Genomic DNA, 20,847 nt, shown 5'->3' with positions numbered 1-20,847 from the left:
GTTTAGCCCTAACCCTTCAGCAAACCTCGGCTCTTACTGTATTTGAGCCATTTTATGTTTATTGTATTTATCATTAAGATATATATCTGGATGTACACTGGATAAACCTTGTTTAAAATACACAAATACTGCACAAAATGCATCAAAGCCTTGTGGAAATTATTGACAGATTAATTACGTGTTGCTTATGAGTACAACATTGTTATCTTACTTGTCATCTGTGGAAAATATTTCAGAGACATGTGCAATAACAGTCTTGCACCTGCGTCAGCTCTGCACACACGGTACCTGCAAGACCAGACATGTTAAGAAACCGACAGATGGGGATGCTGGAGATCCATGACAGGAATAATATAGTTTAGACTAGCCTTTTGACATTAACATCAACAATGTGAAGCTTACAGTATTATTTCTCTGCATTAGTGTTCACATAATTTTTTTGTGGACGAATAAGGATGAAGTCTCTTCTGTCAAGCTAACATGGAATAAAACAAAGCAGAGAAAAAACTGAATTTATCATAATGGAGATGGTGCCCCCTAATGATTCAGCAATGTAAGTGACAACTTCAGTGGTTCTGAAACAATGTAAACCTCCAGTAAAAAGATGTATGACCTAATCTGACATTGATCCATCAGTCCAGGAGGGCATTTCTGCGGGAAGGCAGGAGGTTTCGGTCTGGAAGCCTCTGCAGTGCAGCTTTGGCTGTTTGTGGACGTCTGGGTGTCAGTTTTTCAGATGTGTTGGACAGTGTTATTGGTTTGTGCTGTGTGTTCGAGCATTGATGATTCCCAGTATCCTCTGACCTAAATTGGGAGAATATATTGTAGTCAGAAATGCATTTCTTGAAGCAATATTTCACACTAATATGAAGTTTAACAGGAATGATGGGAATATACCATTGTGCTCTAAGAGGGGACACTGCAGGACTAGCAGAGGGTCTGTGAGGTTTGTGGAATATTTGAGGAGACGCAGTCTGAGATGACACAGCCATAATACTCTGGGGACACAAGTTTCTGAGATCAGTTCCAGGAGTCTCCTCTGATGGTCTGGGTTTTCTGATGTCAACATAATGAGGTCTGAGTCTCCTTGTGCGGATCTGTGCTATCCTCCGGCCAGCAGGTGGAGCTGCTGCATTGGGTGGAGGAGAGGGAGACATGGAACAGTCTGATGAAGAGGTTAGTCTCACCATCTCTGGAGATTCTGAGGTACAAGATAAAAAAAATGTGGAGACACAAGAGGATAATTTATCATTTTAATTTATATACACAATATGGCCAAAAGTTTTGGGATGCCTGCCTTTACATGCACATGAAATTTAATGACATCCCATTCTTAATCCGTAAGGTTTAATATGGATATAACAGCTTCAACTCTTCTGGGAAGTCTTTCCACAAGGTTTAGGAGTGTGTTTATGGGAATTTTTGACCATTCTTCTTGGAGCGCATTTGTGAGGTCAGGCAGTGATGTTGGACGAGAAGGCCTGGCTCGCAGTCACCGCTCTAATTCATCCCAAAGGTTTTCTATCAGGTTGAGGTCAGGACTCTGTGCAGGCCAGGCAAGTTCCTCCACATCAAACTTGCTCATTGTCTAAGCTTGCTTTGTGCACTGGTGCGCAGTCTTGTTGGAACAGGAAGGAGCCATCCCCAAACTTTTCCCACAAAGTTGGGGGCATTACATTTTCCAAAATGTCTTGGTATGCTGAAGCATTAAGAGTTCCCTTCACTGGAACTAAGAGGCCAAGCACAACTTCTGAAAAACAACCCCACACTATAATCCCCCCTCCACCACACTTTATACTTGGCACAATGCAGTCAGGCAAGTACCGTTCTCCTGGGAACTGCCAAACCCAGACTCATCCATGGGACTGCCAGGCAGAGAAGTGTGATTTGTCACTCCAGCGAACACGTCTCCACTGCTCTAGAGTCCAGTGGAACCGTACTTTACACCACTGCATCCAACTCTTTGCATTTCACTTGGTAATGTAAGGCTTGGATGAGCTGCTTGGCCGTGGAAACCCATCCCATGAAGCTCTCTACGCACTGTTCTTGAGCTAATCTGAAAGCCCTATGAAGTTTGGCTGAGTTGCTGTTGTTACCAATTGCTTCCACTTTGTTATAATACCACTAACAGTTGACCGTGGAATATTTAGTAGTAAGGAAAATTAAAGAATGTACTTATTGCAAAGGTGGCAACCAATCACGGTACCACGCTTGAGTTAACTTGAGTCACTCCTGAGAGCAACCAATTATTTCACAAATGCTTGCAGAAGCATCTGCATGTGCCTAAGTGCTTGAGTTTATACACCTGTTGCTATGGAAGTGATTGGAACACATGATTTCAATGATTTGGAGGGCTGTCCCAATACTTTTGGCAATGTAGTGTATATGAGCGAAATAATGTGAGTGACTTACCTGCTGAGGGAGATTGAAAGGACGAATCAGGAGAGCTTGTGTCTCTGCAGACAGTTCTGTCTTTAGTGATGTCATCACTGCTGAAACTGTGACTGCCTTCATCACCATACTCATCATCACTGTCGTGGATTCTTATTACCTGCGCCAGCTGATCCTCAATAGCCAACAGATGTCTGTCAGAAGTCAAAGTACAGTGCCCATTGTACCTTATTGTAACTAGAAGTGTGTGTGTGTGTGTGTGTGTGTGTGTTTGTGTGTGTGTGTATGTGTGTGTTAGAGGAGTTTCAGTACTTGTGTTCAATCCTCCAGCTTCTGAGCTCAGCAAAAACTCCACTGCGGTCCTCACTGCTCGACTCTTCATAGTCATATGTGTGTTCAGGAACGTAACTGCTGAGACGTGTGCTGGGTCGGGTTTGAGAATGAGAGTTTTGGAGCTGAGCAGATGGAAGAAAATAGTTTTCATGGGGTCTTTATTACATAATTATATTGCCGTACAGCATAGGGATCAGTTTGAAAAGATTCACCTTTATTTTCTGTCTTTGTACTCGAACAGCCTGTAGTGGATTCCCACAGAAAACACTGCCAAGACCTGTGGAAATGTCAATTTTCACATATCACTTTCTAACATGTAGCAGAAACCAGTTTATATGAGTTTATATTATACATATATAATAAACATAATTATTTTATTAGTATTCGTGTATTATGTAGCGGCTAGACAGATCAGACACACAATTATTTGTTATACACTATATTGCCAAAAGTTTTGGAACACATGCCTTTACATGCACATGAACATTAACTTTAGTGATCTCTCGTGCGTTTCTCTACGGCTACGCCATATCCTGTACTAGGGTTGGGTACCAAACTAAATTGGCAGTTGGCGATGTTTACAGTAAAACATTGCGATGGACGATGATATCATCGGGGATGGTGGTTGGGTTGGGTGTTATATGTATTTTACTATATCTCCTTATATAAATACTGTTTTCTACTTTAAAACTATAATTTCATTATTTTACTAACCAAACTAATGACTCATCCGGGCTTTCCAATAAGTTGCATGTAAGGGAAAAAGAATAGCTTCCTTCCACATTTAAGAAAAGTTGTGCACTTTTTATTTTAATATATCCCTTTACATAAATACTATTTTCCTTATAGCAGCATTTACTGCAAACTGAGCCTCTAAAAACACTGAATCATGAACGTGGCACATAAATACATGCATATATAGACTTTGCAATTGATAATCACATTAACCATATCGCTATTTTGATATTATTTAGATGAATCTTGCAGCTCTGTGTGTCAAAATAATGCAGTTTTACCTTTTGTTAGATCACTGGCCTCGTGGTTCAAGATGGCAATCTCGGCGCAAGGTGACTCTGGTCTTGAAACGGTGCAGGAAGTAAGAGGTCTGGCACTGCCTGGACAGCTGGAAAGACTCCTGGAGGACATTCTCAGATCGAGAGGCTGGGCTGAAGCAGCTCTGACGCTGCAAACACTGACAGATCTCTTTTCTGATGGAGAGAAACATTCTTAAACATATCAAGTGCTGCTTCAGACAGTCTTGGCAGCTACTGCTTGTCTTTCTTTACCTGTATCTGTATTTGTGTCATTAACTGAACAGTCTTTGAACGATTCTTTGAGAAGAGTCCAATCCTGCATTGAAGTTCTACAGCTTTGAGGTTTGGCCTCTTCAGCATGTATGTCATCGAGGAAGCTCAGCTGAGGTATCATCTTATGGACTGCTGACCTGTAGTTGTAGTCTAATACCTGTTCATCAAACACAAACCAAATGCGATTAATCAAACACATTATTTTGTGTTGTTCCAGCCGAAACACTGAAACAACTACTCAGAAAACCCTAAGAACTGCATTATGGTGGAAATATTATGCCATATTATGCCCTTTCACAAAGTCTTGATTTTGTTATTGGGGTCTACTTGAGTAGGTTTTCATGCTGGAACATAAAAAAAAAACATTATTTTTCACATATTTTACATTGTTGTAGCACCTCGTCACAGTCATGTAACGTTCAATTTCTTTATCATGTGGCCAAAACTGGTACTGCAGGTGTATCCCTCTCCCTCTCCCCCTGACTCGAGGTTGCCAGACAGGCTGCAGGATCAGCAGGAAAGTTTGTAGCTGCAGCTGCGGTAACTAGAGCAGATCTGGCAACCCAGATGCCGAAACACTACCGACTTTGTGATTGGTAGATAGGTGGAGGGCGGCGCTTCAGGCCAAAACACAACATGTCAACATCAGTCTAGGACTGCAACAACAACTTTTAAATGACAATATCCTGGCTGGACTACTGTTGTCAGTGATATAAGTATTTGAAATTAACATGATTTCTTAATGTCTAGTGACATATCAGGGCCATTTTATGATTAATTGAAATACATTTCTTACATACAGTTCCTTTAATTGTTCTAGGGCTACGTTTTAAAGAATTCTAGGGTATGTTTACGACTAGTTTTTTTCTTTGTACAGATGATAACATTATTAAAACGATCCCTGTTCACACCGATCCACGACTAAAAACACTATATAATGTATGCCAGCAACTAGAAATGACACTAAATATTGATATACACCATTAATTCTGAGGAATGAATTGCACTTTTCTATATGTCAGTTAAAAGTGACTATAGCCTTAAATAATAATCTTACACGGTGTGTTAATAGGCCAGAGGAGAACTGGCACCCCGACTGAGTCTGGTTTCTCCCAAGGTTTATTTTTCTCCATCATGCCCCGATGGAGTTTTGGTTCCTTGCCACTGTCGCCTTTGGCTTGGCTTGCTCAGTTGGGGACACTAAAATTATGATCTAAGTTATTCAACTTATTATACAAATAAAATGTATGAATTGGGTCTTATTTAATTCTATAAACTATAGTACTGATCTGCCAACATTGTCGCTATATGATAAATTAAAATAAGCTGATAACATCACTGTTTTCTCCAGTACGACTGTACAGCCAAATCTAATTTTGTTGCAATATTATCCTGTTTGACACTGTGAAGCTGCTTTGACACAATCGTGATTGTAAAAGCGCTATATAAATAAAGTTGATTGATTGATTGATTGATTGATAGCCCCGTTTCCACCAAAATTACCCGGAACAATTTGTACCAGGAACTTTTTTTACAGGAACTTTTCTCCCCCCAGACCTGCAACTGTCTGCGTTTCCACCGCGATCTAAAGTTCCGTGAAGATTAGGCAGATTAGTCCGGTGATGTCTGGTGATGTAGCGCGTGACTGCTCCTCAAGTCAGTGACGGACAGTAATAATTTTTGCGCGACACTAGCCACGTTTACAAGCACACTTTTTTTGTCATTCCGATTGAAAGATTTAGTGGATTGTTTACATGAGAAGTTATCTAAACCGATCTGGTGTTTACATGTGATGACTTTCAATAGCAATCATTTTGTGGCATGCAGTTTGTCTGCCGCATCAAAAATGTCAACGCTGTTTTCTCCACCAGCTGGAATGGAAGAGCCAGAGCATTTCCCCCAAGGCCAATTTCGTCCTGGAGCCAGAGGCCATTGCAGTGTCTGATCAGGTCATCAAGGGAATATTAGTGGATTTCAATGGGACGGATTAGAGCCCTGCCCACACTCCTGTCACTGAGGGCCTTTTTATGTGCTGAGTCCCTTCATTATTATTGAGGTATTATTTGATGAGCTGGAAGTTGTAATGTTTAATTACAATGTCTCCACTGATTCTGTCAAGTCCCAAATCATCTTTGTCTCTGCTGGTTCAGCCCATTCCCAAGTTGCCTTCATGGTCATTGAATTAGACCAGCTCCAAGTCGCCTTCGTCACCATTGGCTTTGCCCAACCGAGCCTCTGTCGCACCAAATGAGAACAATGGCAGGTCTGCCAAACCCACCTCTCCACCTCGCCGTTGAAACTCCAGACCTTTTGTGTTACCCTGGGTCTCCTCCTATTATGGCTTCAACTCAGTCGGTTAGGCTCCAACTCAGTTTGTCGGGCTCCAAGTTGCCAAGTCAGACCAGTTCCAAGTCTCCATCGTCACCATTGGTTCTGCCAAGCCTCTAAATCTTCTTAATCACGGATGGTACCACTCAACTTCTCTCTCCCTACTCCGCTTCCTTAGCCATCCAATTACTTTGCCTCACATTCGCTGTCTCATTTCAGCCACATGGCTCCTTCAGTGGTTCCTTCCTGCTGCTCAGATCCACGTTGGGCAGTTGATCAGGCTCCTGGCTCCAACTTGGCTCCTCCTTCCATGGTCTGCCATGGGCTTTTATCCTTGCTCTGCTCAGGTTCATTTTTTAGCTACTCCCTCCGTCGCCTCCTTACTGGCTCATCTCCACCCTTGGTATTCCCTTCTCCCAATGTCAAGTCTATTTCCAGATCCTTTTCCACCCGTGGAACCCCCTTCCTTCCTCAGACTTGTGCAGTGTGATTTTAAGCCGTTTTTATCATACTGATGTTAGTTCAAGAGTTCAAAAGTGTCAAAAAACGGGGGTGTGATGTTATGATTGACAGCTTCTCTGAGAGAAGTAGTCACTGAGGCACCAATGGACAACATGTTAAAATGGCAACATTAAACAATAAAGAAAGTTGAAAATGTAATAAAAATTTTTTTTTAAAAAGCATGATAGGTCCTCTTTAATATGTTTGTGGAAAACATCATTCTTTTTTCAGGATTTATTGAAGAATAGAATGTTCAAAAGAACAGAATTAATTTGAAATATAAATCTTTGTGAAACTGTGAAAGATTTGTAATGTCACTTTTGATCAATTTAATATGACTTTGCTGAATAAAAGTGTTAATGTCTTTCCCCCCAAAGACCCCAAACTTTTGAACAGTAGTGTACATCTATATTGTTATACAGCTCTTGAAAAAATTAAGAGACCATTTAATATTGATTTCTCAATGTTAAGTGGTCTCTTAATTTTTTCCAGAGCTGTATATCATTTGTTGCTGTGAAAGGAAATGCAAAGGTTTGTTTTTATCTGCAGTAAAGGAAGTAGGTGAAAGACAGAAAGAAAGCAAATGAGGTCCCCGTTCATTTACCACTTCATGAATATTCAAAGCAGTTTGTTCATTCACTGAACACTTGCCCCAGTTTTGTAATTACTGAACTGACTGAAAATAGTAAGACAACTGAAAAGTAACGAAAACTGAATCTGAAAGCAGTAAGGGAAACTCAGTATAAATAAAAGTGTTGATATGCTTTCAAATAAATTACATATAAAATAAACTAAATAAAAAAAGATAAAATATAAATATTAGATGAAAAACAAAATGTTATCTTGCCAGATACATGAAAAAAAAGTTAAAAACTAAATCTGAAAGCAGTAAGGGGAATTGGACAGAACAGACACAATTATTAAGTACTAAAACTAAAATAGATTTAAAAAAATTAAAGCTAAATAGAAATAGATTTAAAAAAATGAAAATATTAAATAAAAAGCTAATTCAAAATATACAATATTAGTATATAAATATTATTAAAAAAAAACCCTTCTATATTGTTCTTCATCTCTATATACATTTTTATGAAATGCTTGCTAAAATATAGAAATGTAATAAATAAGAAACAGATAATAAATAAATACTAATGTCACAGACATACCAGGCTCCCACGTCACATACTCACAGCGCACGCTCTCACCTGAGTACTGATCACCCACACCTGCAGCCAATCATCACCACAATCACCAGGACAAAAGTCACACACACACACACACACTCAGTCACTGTCCGATCTCGTTTGCAAAAGGTACTAATCCCTGCTGCTTACCTTAAGGACTCCCTTGATGATACTTACCCTTCTCCAGCGTCTTCTCCCAAGTCTTCAGCGATCTCCTGTGTCCAGCGTGTGTTTGTTCTGTGTTCTCCAGTGTTCCTCTCCAGAGCCTCTTTCGTTGATCTCCATGTGCACCCTGAGAAACCAAACCAAGACCAAATCACCAGCATACCTCCATTCAGTCAAGTTGCATATCTACTGGTTGCTCAATAAACCTGATTCACTTACCATCTCGTCTCCGTAGACTCTGTACCGTAACAGAAGACCGGACCACAACCACGAGCACCAGTATGAGCCACACAAATCCATTTCAGGAACTGGTGGATGCCGTTCGCAGTGCGCTACCCACCGCTCCACCATTACCCGCACTGGCGATCACTTACGCATCCACCAGCACCTCTTCCTCGTCACCTCTGTATGCCAGTCCCATAGCCAAGCCAGCGCCCTTCTCTGGTCCAATCGCCACTCATATGCAGTCGTGTTTCTAAGAGCACCAGGGCCAGTCCATGTGCTTCCAGTCCCTCCGTCAACCAGAATCCGTCAGCCCTCCAGATCCAGTATCTGAACCAATGCAACTAGACAACACCTGTCTAACACCAGCGGAACGGCAGAGATGGCTAGAGAACGGATTGTGTTTATATTGTGGATCTCCTGATCACTACATCCCCAAATGTCCACCTTGTCCTCCTCGTCCTTTGGTGAGTGTGATCTACCCATCGAATTACAAGAGTCAACCGCTAACCACTGTTGTGAACCTCATTACTGCCATTGTCTCTGCCCTCCTAGACTCCGGTTCCGCAGGGAACTTCAACTCAGGTGCCCTCTGCCGTCAGCTCAAGCTCAAGACGACTTATACCCCATCAATCCACCAAGTTGAATTCATAACAGGGAGACCATTGAGCCAAAGGCAGGATCGCTCCCTTGCCGGTCCTGTTCAACTCTAAGTCGGCATCTTACATGTTGAACAGATTCATCTACTGGTTGACGTGATTCTAGGGCGCCCATGGCTGGAGCAGCATAACCCCGTCATCTCTTGGAAGTCCGGTGAGATCCTAAAGTGGGGCGATAGCTGCTTCACCAGTTGCTTCTCTGTTCTTCATGTCCCATGCATGTCTCGTTCTAGCAAGATTTCTGTGTTTTCTACTTCCATTGAGTCCCATCAAGCAGCAGTCCGTGGAGATTCCATCCTGCCACGCCTCCTTTAGTGATGTGTTCTGCCCTCACCGGGCTTCCAAGTTGCCTCAACATCGGCCATGGGACTGCATGATCGATCTGCTTCCGGGTGAGCCAGTGCCCAATGGGAAGATCTATCCCCTCTCCCTGCCGGAGGAGAAGGCCATGGAGGATTACATCCAGGTAGCACTCGACCAGGGTTACATCTGACCATCCACATCCCCTGCTGCATCTAGCTTTTTCTACGTGGCCAAGAAGGACAGAGGCTTGCATCGACCCTGCATCGACTGCCGTGCCTTAAACAAGATCACAGTTAAGTCCCGTTACCCCCTTCCTCTCATCCCAACCGCGCTGGAACATCTCCATTTTGTGCCACTGTCTTCACCAAGTTGGACCTCCGCAGCGCGTATAACCTCATCCGAATACGTGAGGGGGCAGAATGGAAGACCACCTTCGTGACACCCACCGGCCACTACGAATATCTGGTCATGCCCTATGGCCTGGCCAATGCCCCCTCCATATTCCAGGATTTCATCCATGAGGTTCTCTGGGAGTTCCACCACAAGTACGTCCTGGTATACATTGATGACATCTTGATTACTCCCGGAGCCTGGCCGACCATCGCCACCATGTTGCGGAGGTCCTGCAAAGCCTGAGGGAGTTTCACCTGTACCTAAAGGCAGAGAAATGCTCCTTCCACCAGCCCTCAGTGCAGTTCCTTGGTTATTATATCGATCAAAGAAGTCCAGAGATTCCTATGTTTTGCCAGTTTCTACAAAAGATTCATCCAGAATTACAGTATCATCTCCAGTCCATTCACTCATCTCCTACGCAGTAAGCCCAAGTCTCTGCCCAAGCCCAAGAAGGTACGTGAGAGGGTGTCTGGAGTGTGCCATCTCCAAAAGTCCCCGGCACTTCTCTGCCAGGAATCTCCTTCCTCTGCCCGTTCCCAATAGGCCATGGTCAAACCTAGGAGTAGATTTTATAACGGATCTACCAGTGTCCAATGTCTACACATGCATTCTAGTGGTAGTAGACAGATTCTCCAAGTCATGTTGTCTAATTACCCTGAAGGGCCAGCCAACAGCCATGGAAACTGTTGAACTCATGTTTAATGTGATTTTTCAGACACTACGGAATTCCAGAGGATATCGTATCGGACCGAGGGCCACAGTTCATCTCCCGGGTATGGAAGGCCTTCCTATCGCTCCTAGGTGTGACAGTAAGCTTCTCCTCAGGCTATCATCCGCAGACCAACGGGCAGACGGCGAGGAAGATCCAGGAAATCAGCAGGTTCCTCCGTACCTTTTGCCACGGTCACCAGAACTCCTGGAACCAGTTCCTGTGGTGGGCCGAGTACACCCAGAACTCCCTTCATCAAGCCACCACCGGACTCACGCCTTTCCATTGCATACTCGGTTACCAACCACCATTATTTCCCTGGTCGGGGGAACCATCGGACGTCCCCGCGGTCGACTACTGGTTCCGTCAGAGCGAGAGGGTCTGGGACGAGGCACACCAACTCCAACGAGCCCTGCACAGACGCAAGATGAGAGCAGATCTCCGTCGGTCAACTACTCCCACCTTCCAGCCAGGTCAGAAGGTCTGGCTGTCCACTTGATCCTAACCTTCTTGAAACCTTCCATGCCTCTCATCCCAACAGACCTCCACCCGGAGGTAGAGGCCGACCACCATGACTTCAGGGTCCGCGGCCCTCAGGAGTGGGCCGTGGAGGGGGGGTAATGTCACAGACACACCAGGCTCCCACGTTACAGACTCACAGCGCACGCTCTCACCTGAGTACTGATCACCCACACCTGCAGCCAATCATCACCACAATCACCAGGAGCACAAAAGTCACTGTCACTGTCCAGTCTCATTTGCAAAAGGTACTAATCACTGCTGCTTACCTTAAGGACTCCCTCGATGATACTTACCCTTCTCCAGCGTCTTCTCCCAAGTCTTCAGCGATCTCCTGTGTCCAGCGTGTGTTTGTTCTGTGTTCTCCAGTGTTCCTCTCCAGAGCCTCCTTCGTTGATCTCCAAGTGCACCCTGAGAAACCAAACCAAGACCAAATCACCAGCATACCTCCATTCAGTCAAGTTGCATATCTACTGGTTGCTCAATAAACCTGATTCACTTACCATCTTGTCTCCGTAGACTCTGTACCGTAACAACCAATGATAATTAAAATAAATAAATAAATAAATAAATAAATAAATAAATAAATAAATAAATAAAACAAATGAACAAAATGGTCAATACTAGTAGCAAATAAATGGTAACACTTTGCAATTAGGTCTTGTTAATTCACTTTATTTAATTTTAACTAACATTAACTAACAATGAGCAATATATTTGTTACAATATTTATCTTTGTTAATGTTAATTAATACAAATGCATAAAAATTTATTAGTAAATGTTGAAATTAACATTGCTATTAACTAAGATTAATAAATGCTTAAGGGGCATTTTAATAACTAGTTCATGGTGTAGTTACCGAATGGAAAGTTATTGTAAAGTGTTACCAAATAATTTTACTGGCTTATTTTGTTCTGCTTAAATGTATAAGCTAAAAGGGCCCAAATGTAGTAATGCGCCAGCACTAATATTCACATCAATCATTTCACTTGTCCATTTCGGGTTTCTAATATCAAACATATTAGCCTGTTGTGTCATTTCTATAATGGATGGGGTGGGGCAGCATTACATCAAGTGTTCAAAAATAATGAATTCTGATTTAATGGACTATATGGAGACATCATTATCTGTCAGACCCATTAGTCTAGTCAACCTCAGAGAGAAGCTGAGCTTCATCTCTCTCATTCTCTATTAGACAGGCCGTCCATAATCTGCTTTAAAAACTCTTCATGTACCTCTGACACGCCTGGACTGGGGCAGGTACATACAGGGTTTCCTTCCAATGAAAGCGTTCTGAGCTTCCCACAGCAGCCTAAATACAACAACTGATCCAGATCATCAACATCATTCCCCTCCAGGTCCAACAGCTCTAGGTGTTCCAGGATACTAACTGGACCCAGGTCTGAAATGCTGTTATATGCCACATATAGCTCCTGAGGAAAACATAATACGGTACAAGATCGATTAATTAGTGACTCTTACTTGTATTCAAAGGTTTTAAAATTAAACATTTCCCCCTGGGGCTAATTGCGTAAACTTAGCCACTATGTTAAGACTGTGTCTTAAAGGGGTGGTTGAGTTTTTTCTTCTTCTAGGCTTGGTTGTGTTAAGGGGGCGCAGTATAACATGTCTTAATACTTCATTTTTTTTTAATGCCGTATTTTTCTTATATTATACCTTTATTCCACACCGCTGTCTCCACTTTCCTTTGAACGAGCCATTTGCTTCCTGCTTCTATGAAGCCTATCCCTCCGAAAAACGCAATGGTCTTAGATTGGTTAGATGGCTAAATGCAATTTCATGTATTTTTTTTAGCTGAAGTGCCAAGCACAGGTTGTCCGTTTGCGGAAACGCCACGCCCCTTCCCATTACGGGCAGAAGTCACATCTGCGGTGACTAGCAAGGGTTTATGATGTCACCGACCCGGGAAGAAGCTCGTTGTAGTCCAAACCGGCCGTTTTTGTAGGCAATAAACTGCCATAACTTTAAAAGACAATATCTCCGTTTGCATTGAACTTTCAGCACTGTAACTTTGCAGAAACTGTTTATGCTCAAGCAGCAACATTACGCACTAACTAAAATTTAAAAAGTGAAATTGCATGCAACCACCCCTTTTGTCCAACTAGCAATTAGTCAAAATGTAATCAGTCTTACTTTTCTAATTAAAATTTAACCAAACTACCATTTTATGTAACTGCTTTTAAAAGGACCAGTCTTAAAGAGAAAAATTATATGACTTACTTTTAAGACTAGTCTAAGTGGTTTATGCAACCGGCCGTTGGTTTCACACACCAGGCTTAAACTAGTCCAAGACTAAAATGCAAGACCACTTTCCATTAACTTAGGCAGAAAGTGTAACGCCTCTCACAGTTCAGAACAATTACGACGTCACTGTTGGGCCAGTTACGTTTTGTTATTTATTGTATTTTTTAAGTTGAATATGGAAGGCGGTCCACTGGAAGCTAGATATTTTACTTTATGAAGTTTTAAATATGGATATTTTTATTACAAAAACCCATCGATTCATTTCAGAAGGCCTTTATTAACCCCCTGGTTAAAACCACTTCAATATTTTTGCCGGCCATTCACTGCCATTATAAAGCTTGGATTAGCCAGGTCATTTTTTTAAAATAACTGTTTAAATTTGTCTTAAAGAAGAATTAACTTTCTCCTGTTAAAATACTTTCACATTAGAAAAATAAATACTTTTTACTTGTGTCTTCAAAAAAAAAAAAAAAGTTTGCTTGTAAATGTTGTTTGATACCTTTAAGGAAGAAAGAGCATGAATGCCCTCCAGGTCAGTCAGACCACATCGAGCCAGCCATAAGACCTTCAAGTGGGAAAAGCTGGTTCCGAGGTCCCTGAGGAAATACTGAGAATAATAAAGCTTGAAACATACTCTGCAAGAACAAAGAAATTTGTTTGTTTTCTCAAGGTGGCAAGAACAAAGTTCGTTATGGCCAGTACATTCCATAATTCACGAGAAAATTAGGTGCTGATCATCTGCGTTTCTCTGCATTAACCACGCCCACATTAAATAACTGACCAATCACACGATAGTTCTCAGACACCCGCAAGAAAAAAGTTCTGCTCAGGCGATGTGTCGAGAACAAGCTGCAAGAACTCCCAAACCAGGGCTGCGAGAACAAAAATATGTCATAGCAGCCCTGGGAGCGAGAACTTTTTTCTCTGTTCTTGCGGAGTATGTTGAAGCCTTAAGCTTGGAACATACTCTGCAAGAACAAAGAAAATTGTCCGTTTTCTCGAGGTGGCAAGAACAAGAACAAAGTTCGTTCTGGCAATACATCCCATACTTCACAAAAAAGCAGGTGCCGATTATCTGCGTTTCTCCTCATTGACCACGCCCACTTTAAATGTATGACCAATCATACAATAGTTCTCGGACACCCGCAAGAAAAAAGTTCTGCTCAGATGATGTGTCGAGAACAAGCTGCGAGAACTCCCAAACCAGGGCTGCGAGAAAAAACTGACGTAATTTTGTTCTCGCAGCCCTGGGAGCGAGAACTTTTTTCTCTGTTCTTGCGGAGTATGTTGAAGCCTTAAGCGATCATTGCCCTTCTCTCCAGCAGCAGCAGCATTCCCTGACTCACCCCCTCTATCTATATTATTATATTTCAATAATTACCGGTAATTGTGTTTTTGTCTTCTGTGATATTAAATGTTGTCTGTTGTGCATTCTTTAAAATATTTGTTTATTCTTTTGTTTGTTGATAATTTTTGAGGATGAGGGCATGTAACACAACCTGTCCATGTTGGCACATATCATTTTTGAAGATTGACATCCAAGTCCCCAATTTTTATTTTAGATGAAAAGTACACTTTAAAGGTAGCCTGACGTGGTCATACTCAATTCTAGTCAGAATATGAGTCTGAAACCACTCCATTGGGCTGTGATTATGAGGCGTGTTTCAACCGAACCTGGAAAGACATCAATTGGATAGACCTTTGTTGGTCTATCCAATTGATGTCTTTCCTGGTTCTTTGAAACACGCCTCATAATCGCAGCCCAATGGAGCAAACCAATCAGAGCAACGAAGCGACGCATTGTCAAATGTCAACAGACAGAGCTCAACTGCACTGTGTTGCCAAGTCCACGTTTTTTTCCGCGGTTGTTTTCTATGTCCAAGGGTTGAAGCGACTATGTGATATACAGACCCATGAGTGTGAATTTTAGCAGGCAACCTTGCCAAAATAACACACATTTTACCCCCCTAAATGCCATTTTCCCCCGGAGAACCCACCGAGAAGCTATTGTTTAGGGCTAGTAGTTGGCAGATTTTGTTGTAAAAACTTGGCAACACTGTCTGCATGTGCACTGGAATAAACGATCTTAGCCGGTGTTGTAAAAAATAAAAGAATTTATTGATACACAGAGTACTTACCAACATGATCATCATCTTTGAGAAAAATTATGAAGGTGAATGCATATACAAACAAGCTCTCCGTTTAGGATTTGAGTAAATATAATCCAAGCTCCTTTGATGATGTGCATGATTACGTTACTGTTTATCATCTGTCCGTCATCGTCTAAAGCCCGCCCTGATGATTTCATTGGTCCGAACAGTTTCTGTTCGGAGATAATTACTCCTCTATGGAGCGAGGCCAGACCGAACTGCCCGACCTAAAAATGTTGTGGGCGGGGCTAAGTTCGGCTGGCATCCAGGCTACTTTAAAAGCATAGTTCACCCAAAAATGAAAATTTAGTCATCATCTACTCACCCTCATGTTCCAAAAACAAGTTTCTTTCTTCTGCTGAACACAAAAGAAGATATTTTGAAGAATGTTGGTAACCAGAGAGTTAACAGTAACTGTTGACTTGCATAGTATTTTTTTTCCTACTATGTAAACCCAGCCTGATCTGCCAGCGATTTGATTTCGCCCGGCAACTCAGTCTGGAAACCTATGCATTAATTTCTCCTACTTCTTACATTTTTGCGGGAACCAATCACAGACTGGCTTATCCACCTGGCGCGCTATTGCCGGGTTTAAAACGATGACGGACAGAGAAGCGATGGATCGATGCCCGTTGATCATGCCTCTTGTGTTCTGATTGGTTGAAGGACTATCCAATTGCATACAGAGTCATTCAAATAATGCTCATTGATCATGCCTCTTGTGCAGTAGAAAATACAGAGCAGACTCCCCAGACCAATGCTCAATTTTAAATTTAGCTTAGTCTGGTGATAGCCAGACAAGAAGTCAATGACTACTGTCAAATGTTTGATTACCAACATTCTTCAAAATATCTTCTGTTGTGTTCCACGGAGGAAAGTCATTCAGGGTTTAGAATGAGGGAGAGTAAATGATGACAGATTTTTAGGTGAATTATTCCTTTATGAATTTAATGAAGTAACTTAAGTAGGAAATTGAGGTCTTACCGCACAGATGAGATAAAACTGTTGTTCATTTTCAGCTGTATAAGTTTGGGCAAGGAGATTCCTGTAAGACAAGTGGACAAAAACACACGTTCATTATATTTCATGGAAGGTAATGTCTTCATTGCTCATTCAGCGATATCAATCCAAACTACACCCCAATCACATCTGGACCATTACTATTTTTTACAATGTGACATGATTTTTATGACGAGTCAACATTTGGCTCCCCCAAGTTCTAAAAAAGTTAGTTCACCTTAAAATGAAAATCACGCCATGATTTACTCACCCTCAAGCCATCTTAGGTCTATATGACTCTATGAACACAATCAGATTTATATTAAAAAAATGTAAAACGCTTTCACGCTTTAGAATGGCAGTGACAGGCTCTATTCGCCTTATTCACCTGGCGGCCATTTTGAAAACTCTAACGCCGTTGTGGGGTACACAAACCCGGAAGCTGGACTCCGATACAGTACTAATCAGTAGCAGCATTCTGTTTCACTGCACTTCGTCACTCAGGAAAAAATCCTACAGAGGACAAACCTTTCACCGTTTTCCGGAGGATAAGGGATTACATGGAGAGTGGATTAAAAAAATATCAGAAGGGATCCTGGTCGTAATTTCTGCATTTTACTACAGACGAAGCTCGAAAGACTCGAGCAATAGCAAGCCTGGGACATGTCAAGTCAGCTTTATTTAGCGCTTTTACAATACCGATTGTTCCAAAGCAGCTTCACGGTGTAAACAGAACAATATTGCAACAAAATTTGATTCGGCTGCAGTCATTCTGGAGAAAACGGTGATGTTATCAGCTTATTTTAATTTATCATATAGTGTCAACGTGGGCAGATCAGTATTATAGTTGATACAGTAAATTTACATGTGGGAGATATGTGTATGTATAAGCTACTAGATCTTCATATATGTAAAATAAAATGTCCATTTATCTAAAGAATAAAGTACAATTTTATGACACATGGATGATGTCTTTCATAACTTTACAACTGGTCAGAATATCAGAAAGAAATAAATCATTCAAAAACATTGATAGGCATACTGGTCTAGGTTTGTAAATGGTAACTATGTACATTTATTGGTATGGAGGAATACAAATGGCCTGCTTGTATATTGTAAGTATGGAAAAATGTACCAGAAAAGGGCAGAACATTAGAAATTACATTAGGAGGAAAATTAAAAAACATTAACAAATGAAAACTATATACATAAACATATTATCATCGATACATTACAAGATTTTGTTACACACAGCAGGCTGAAAGTGAGTGAAACAGAATGCTGCTATTGATTAGTACTGTATTGGAGTCCAACTTCCGGGTTTGTGTACCCCACAACAGCGTTAGAGTTTTCAAAATGGCCGCCAGGTGAATAAGGCGAATTGAGTTTAAAGCCCAAAAAAGTGCCTCAGTCCATCATAAACGTACTCCACACAGCTTTGGGGGTTAATAAGCACATCGGACTCAATATTAATAATAATTATGAAGCACATCGATGGGTTTGTAAGATAAATATCCATATTTAAAACTTTATAAAGAAAAATATCTAGCTTCTGTAACAGAGGCCAGCTGGTAGTAGTTGCTGTGCGAGTAAACCTCACTCCTCTGACCTCAAGAGATGCTCTAGCGACCGACGCTAGAGGTTGCAGCCTTTAGCCTCCTTGTTAGAGCGTCATGGCGGCGGACCCGGGTTCGAGTCCTGGTTCGAACAGTAGGGGTTACATTGGTGCCGTGACCCGGATGGGAGTGAGGTTTAGGGGGGTGAGTGTAACGGAGGCCAGCTGGTAGTAGTTACTGTGCGAGTAAACCTCACTCCTCTGACCTCAAGAGATGCTCTAGCGACTGACGTTAGAGGTTGCAGCCTTTAGCCTCCTTGTTAGAGCGTCCGACTCTCATGCCGGTGGACCGGGGGTTCAAGTCCCAGTCCGAATAGAAGAGGTTACACTTCCACCAGACCGCTTTCTGTATTTAACTTACGCAGAAAGTGTAATGCCTCTCGCAGTTCAAAGCACACGCCATCGTCGTAAGTTTTTAAGTTTTTTAAGTTAAAGTGGCCACGCCACTTTTTCCGTAAGTTAAATACATAAGGCGGTCTGTTGAATATTTTACATTATAAAGTTTTAAATAGTATATTTTTCTAACACAAAACCAACAATGTGCTTCAGAATAAAGTCATATACGCCTAGGATGGTTTTATTATGGGATCATTTTCATTTTAAAGTGAACTAATCCTTTAGTTACTAGCATAATGCAAAAATATATATCAAATAATTATGTAAAAAATAATAGGCTACATTTTCTAAATAAATAAATAGAATTTGTATTTTAACATAAAAATCTCACCAAAATTGTCTAGAATGTCCTGTCTGGTGTCAACGCATATCTCTAGTGACTTCACTTCTTCTAGATTGTCTGATCCAGACAGCATTTTCTGTAAAAAAGAAGAAAAAAACAAGAAGGGGAAAACAGAGATTTAACCTATAACCATCAGGTGGGCTTGAGCGCTTGTTGCGCTGTAATATCATCGTTTACGGTTTTACATTTATCGCCTAGTTCATAAGAAATGTTTAATGTTTAGCCTCAACGCTGAGAGCCTACCAACTTTTCTGCTGAAAGACATGTTTTATCCATCCTCAGGTCAGAGAGCTCGGGTTTGGCGTTTAATATAAACTCAGACACAGTGGCTCTTCTTTAGCGTTGCTTCGCTCGGCAACTGCAACCTTTGTTTTCCATGCCTTGAAATTATTTTTTAGACAAAACGTTTAGACAAAGTTAACGAATTAAGAAAAAGAAAAAAATTCAAATAGCATACTAACTGCGTTATATCTTCATACAATATATATCTTACCTATTGAGACTAAACAACGTGATATTTAGTGAGTGTGAGCATTCGTCTTCTGTCCTCATGCAACAGCAAGTTTGCATAGCAACGATTACTTCCTGGATACGGGGGCACGTAGGTTTTGTAGTACATGGGCCCTTTTCACACTTTCTTTTACTGTCTATGTTTTCACAGCAGCGTTAAGTCCTGCAAAGTTTGTTTGTTTGTTTGTTTATTTATTTATGTATTTATTTATTTATTTATTTATTTATTTATTTATCTATTTAGTTAGTTAGTTAGTTAGTTAGTTAGTTAGTTAGTTAGTTAGTTAGTTAGTTAGTTGGTGAGTTAGTTCGTTCGTTTTTTAAGTATGTGCATTTATAAAACTATTCTTTGTATTATATTATCTTTGCAACAAATTACAGAAAACTAGGTGACGCTGTAACGGCAAAATAGTCTCTAGACTAAACACGTAATACACGTGCGCATGATGTCAACGTTTTCACTTTGAAACCGTCTTCACAAAAAGAAGAAGAAGAAAAAAAACCGTCTTCACAGGAAATAACGAGTTCTACTAAGATACATGTTTAGTAGATTAATAAGGCTATTCACACTTATGACATAACCAAATTTTACAGACTCGTGGACATTTATATATATATATATATATATATATATATATATATATATATATATATATATATATATATACCAAGGTAAATCCCAATGTTGGTAGGAAAAAAAAACATCACTACAAATGCTGGGTTTCAATCCATGTTTGGGCCAAATTTAGGCAAACCCGTAACTTTGCTGTGTTTCTCTAAGATCAGTTGAACCGATATAAGCGGATATAAGATGATGCATCTGAAATGCATTCAGGCTGCGGCTACGTGCTGACACAAGAGACAATCAGGCAATTGTTGAAAATACTGGATCCCCATGGAGTGCAATAGCAATGTCAAGCAGATCAGTGTGTTCTTTTCTGCTGTCTTGAGGTGTCTGCACAAAGTTGACGCACTTTTTTTTTTAATACCATTTATATTACTTAAAGACAGCAGTATTTCCCATTGTCTAAAAAAGTAAAATAAAACCAGATTAAATTTGAAAGGAAGGACATGTTTACTTCCATGCAATCCAGCTAAAATAGAGCTCATAGCAGGATTTTAAAGGATCTTATGAATTAGAAAAACAGAACAAAAAACATGTTTTCAAGAAAAAATTATCTCATAATTCTTAGATAATTAAGTCATTAATTCAGAAAAACAGAGCAAAATTTTTTTATTAATGACAAAATATCTCATAATTCTGAGATAATTAACTTGTTAATGCAGGAAAACAGAGTAGATTTTTTTTTTCTCAAGTTAATGCAATACGCTTCCGTAAAGTAAAAACGTATTTAGTTATGGAATTAAAATAAATTATACAGATCTGTATGTGGCTAGTAGGCCTAATAAACCCATTGGTGGTTGTGTTATTGAGGGTGGGACAACGCCTTGTGATTGGCTGTGTTCTTGGTTGATCAGCCTCTCAGGCACTAAACGAGCCATTGACAAACGTCATCGGGATCTACTTAATATTCATGAGCTCGGTCTTTGCCA

The 20,847-nt window shown here is 40.8% G+C and overlaps 1 protein-coding gene across 3 annotated transcripts; it reads right to left on the bottom strand.

Moving 5' to 3' along the window:
- Nucleotides 1-37: 37 nt before the first annotated feature.
- Nucleotides 38-19,369, bottom strand: lrrc56 (leucine rich repeat containing 56). Of its 3 annotated transcripts, none has more exons than XM_067436455.1 (13): nt 19,277-19,369; nt 19,027-19,163; nt 18,772-18,859; nt 16,415-16,475; nt 13,780-13,876; nt 12,251-12,448; nt 4,011-4,188; nt 3,741-3,932; nt 2,937-3,001; nt 2,704-2,846; nt 2,413-2,585; nt 898-1,201; nt 38-804 (listed from the first exon to the last, which is right to left on the bottom strand). In XM_067436455.1, exons 2-13 carry the CDS (start codon nt 19,057-19,059, stop codon nt 633-635), a joined length of 1,704 nt encoding a protein of 567 aa, XP_067292556.1. In that variant the 5' UTR covers nt 19,060-19,163; nt 19,277-19,369; the 3' UTR covers nt 38-632. The 3 variants fall into 3 exon arrangements, with proteins under 3 accessions (XP_067292556.1, XP_067292558.1, XP_067292557.1); XM_067436457.1 differs by having other exon boundaries at nt 898-1,129; XM_067436456.1 differs by having other exon boundaries at nt 19,031-19,163.
- Between the last annotated feature and the right edge of the window lie 1,478 nt (nt 19,370-20,847).

Source organism: Pseudorasbora parva, chromosome 25 (assembly GCF_024679245.1).
Source record: "Pseudorasbora parva isolate DD20220531a chromosome 25, ASM2467924v1, whole genome shotgun sequence".
NCBI classification, from domain to species: domain Eukaryota; kingdom Metazoa; phylum Chordata; class Actinopteri; order Cypriniformes; family Gobionidae; genus Pseudorasbora; species Pseudorasbora parva.
This window is presented reverse-complemented; position numbering and strand designations above follow the sequence as displayed.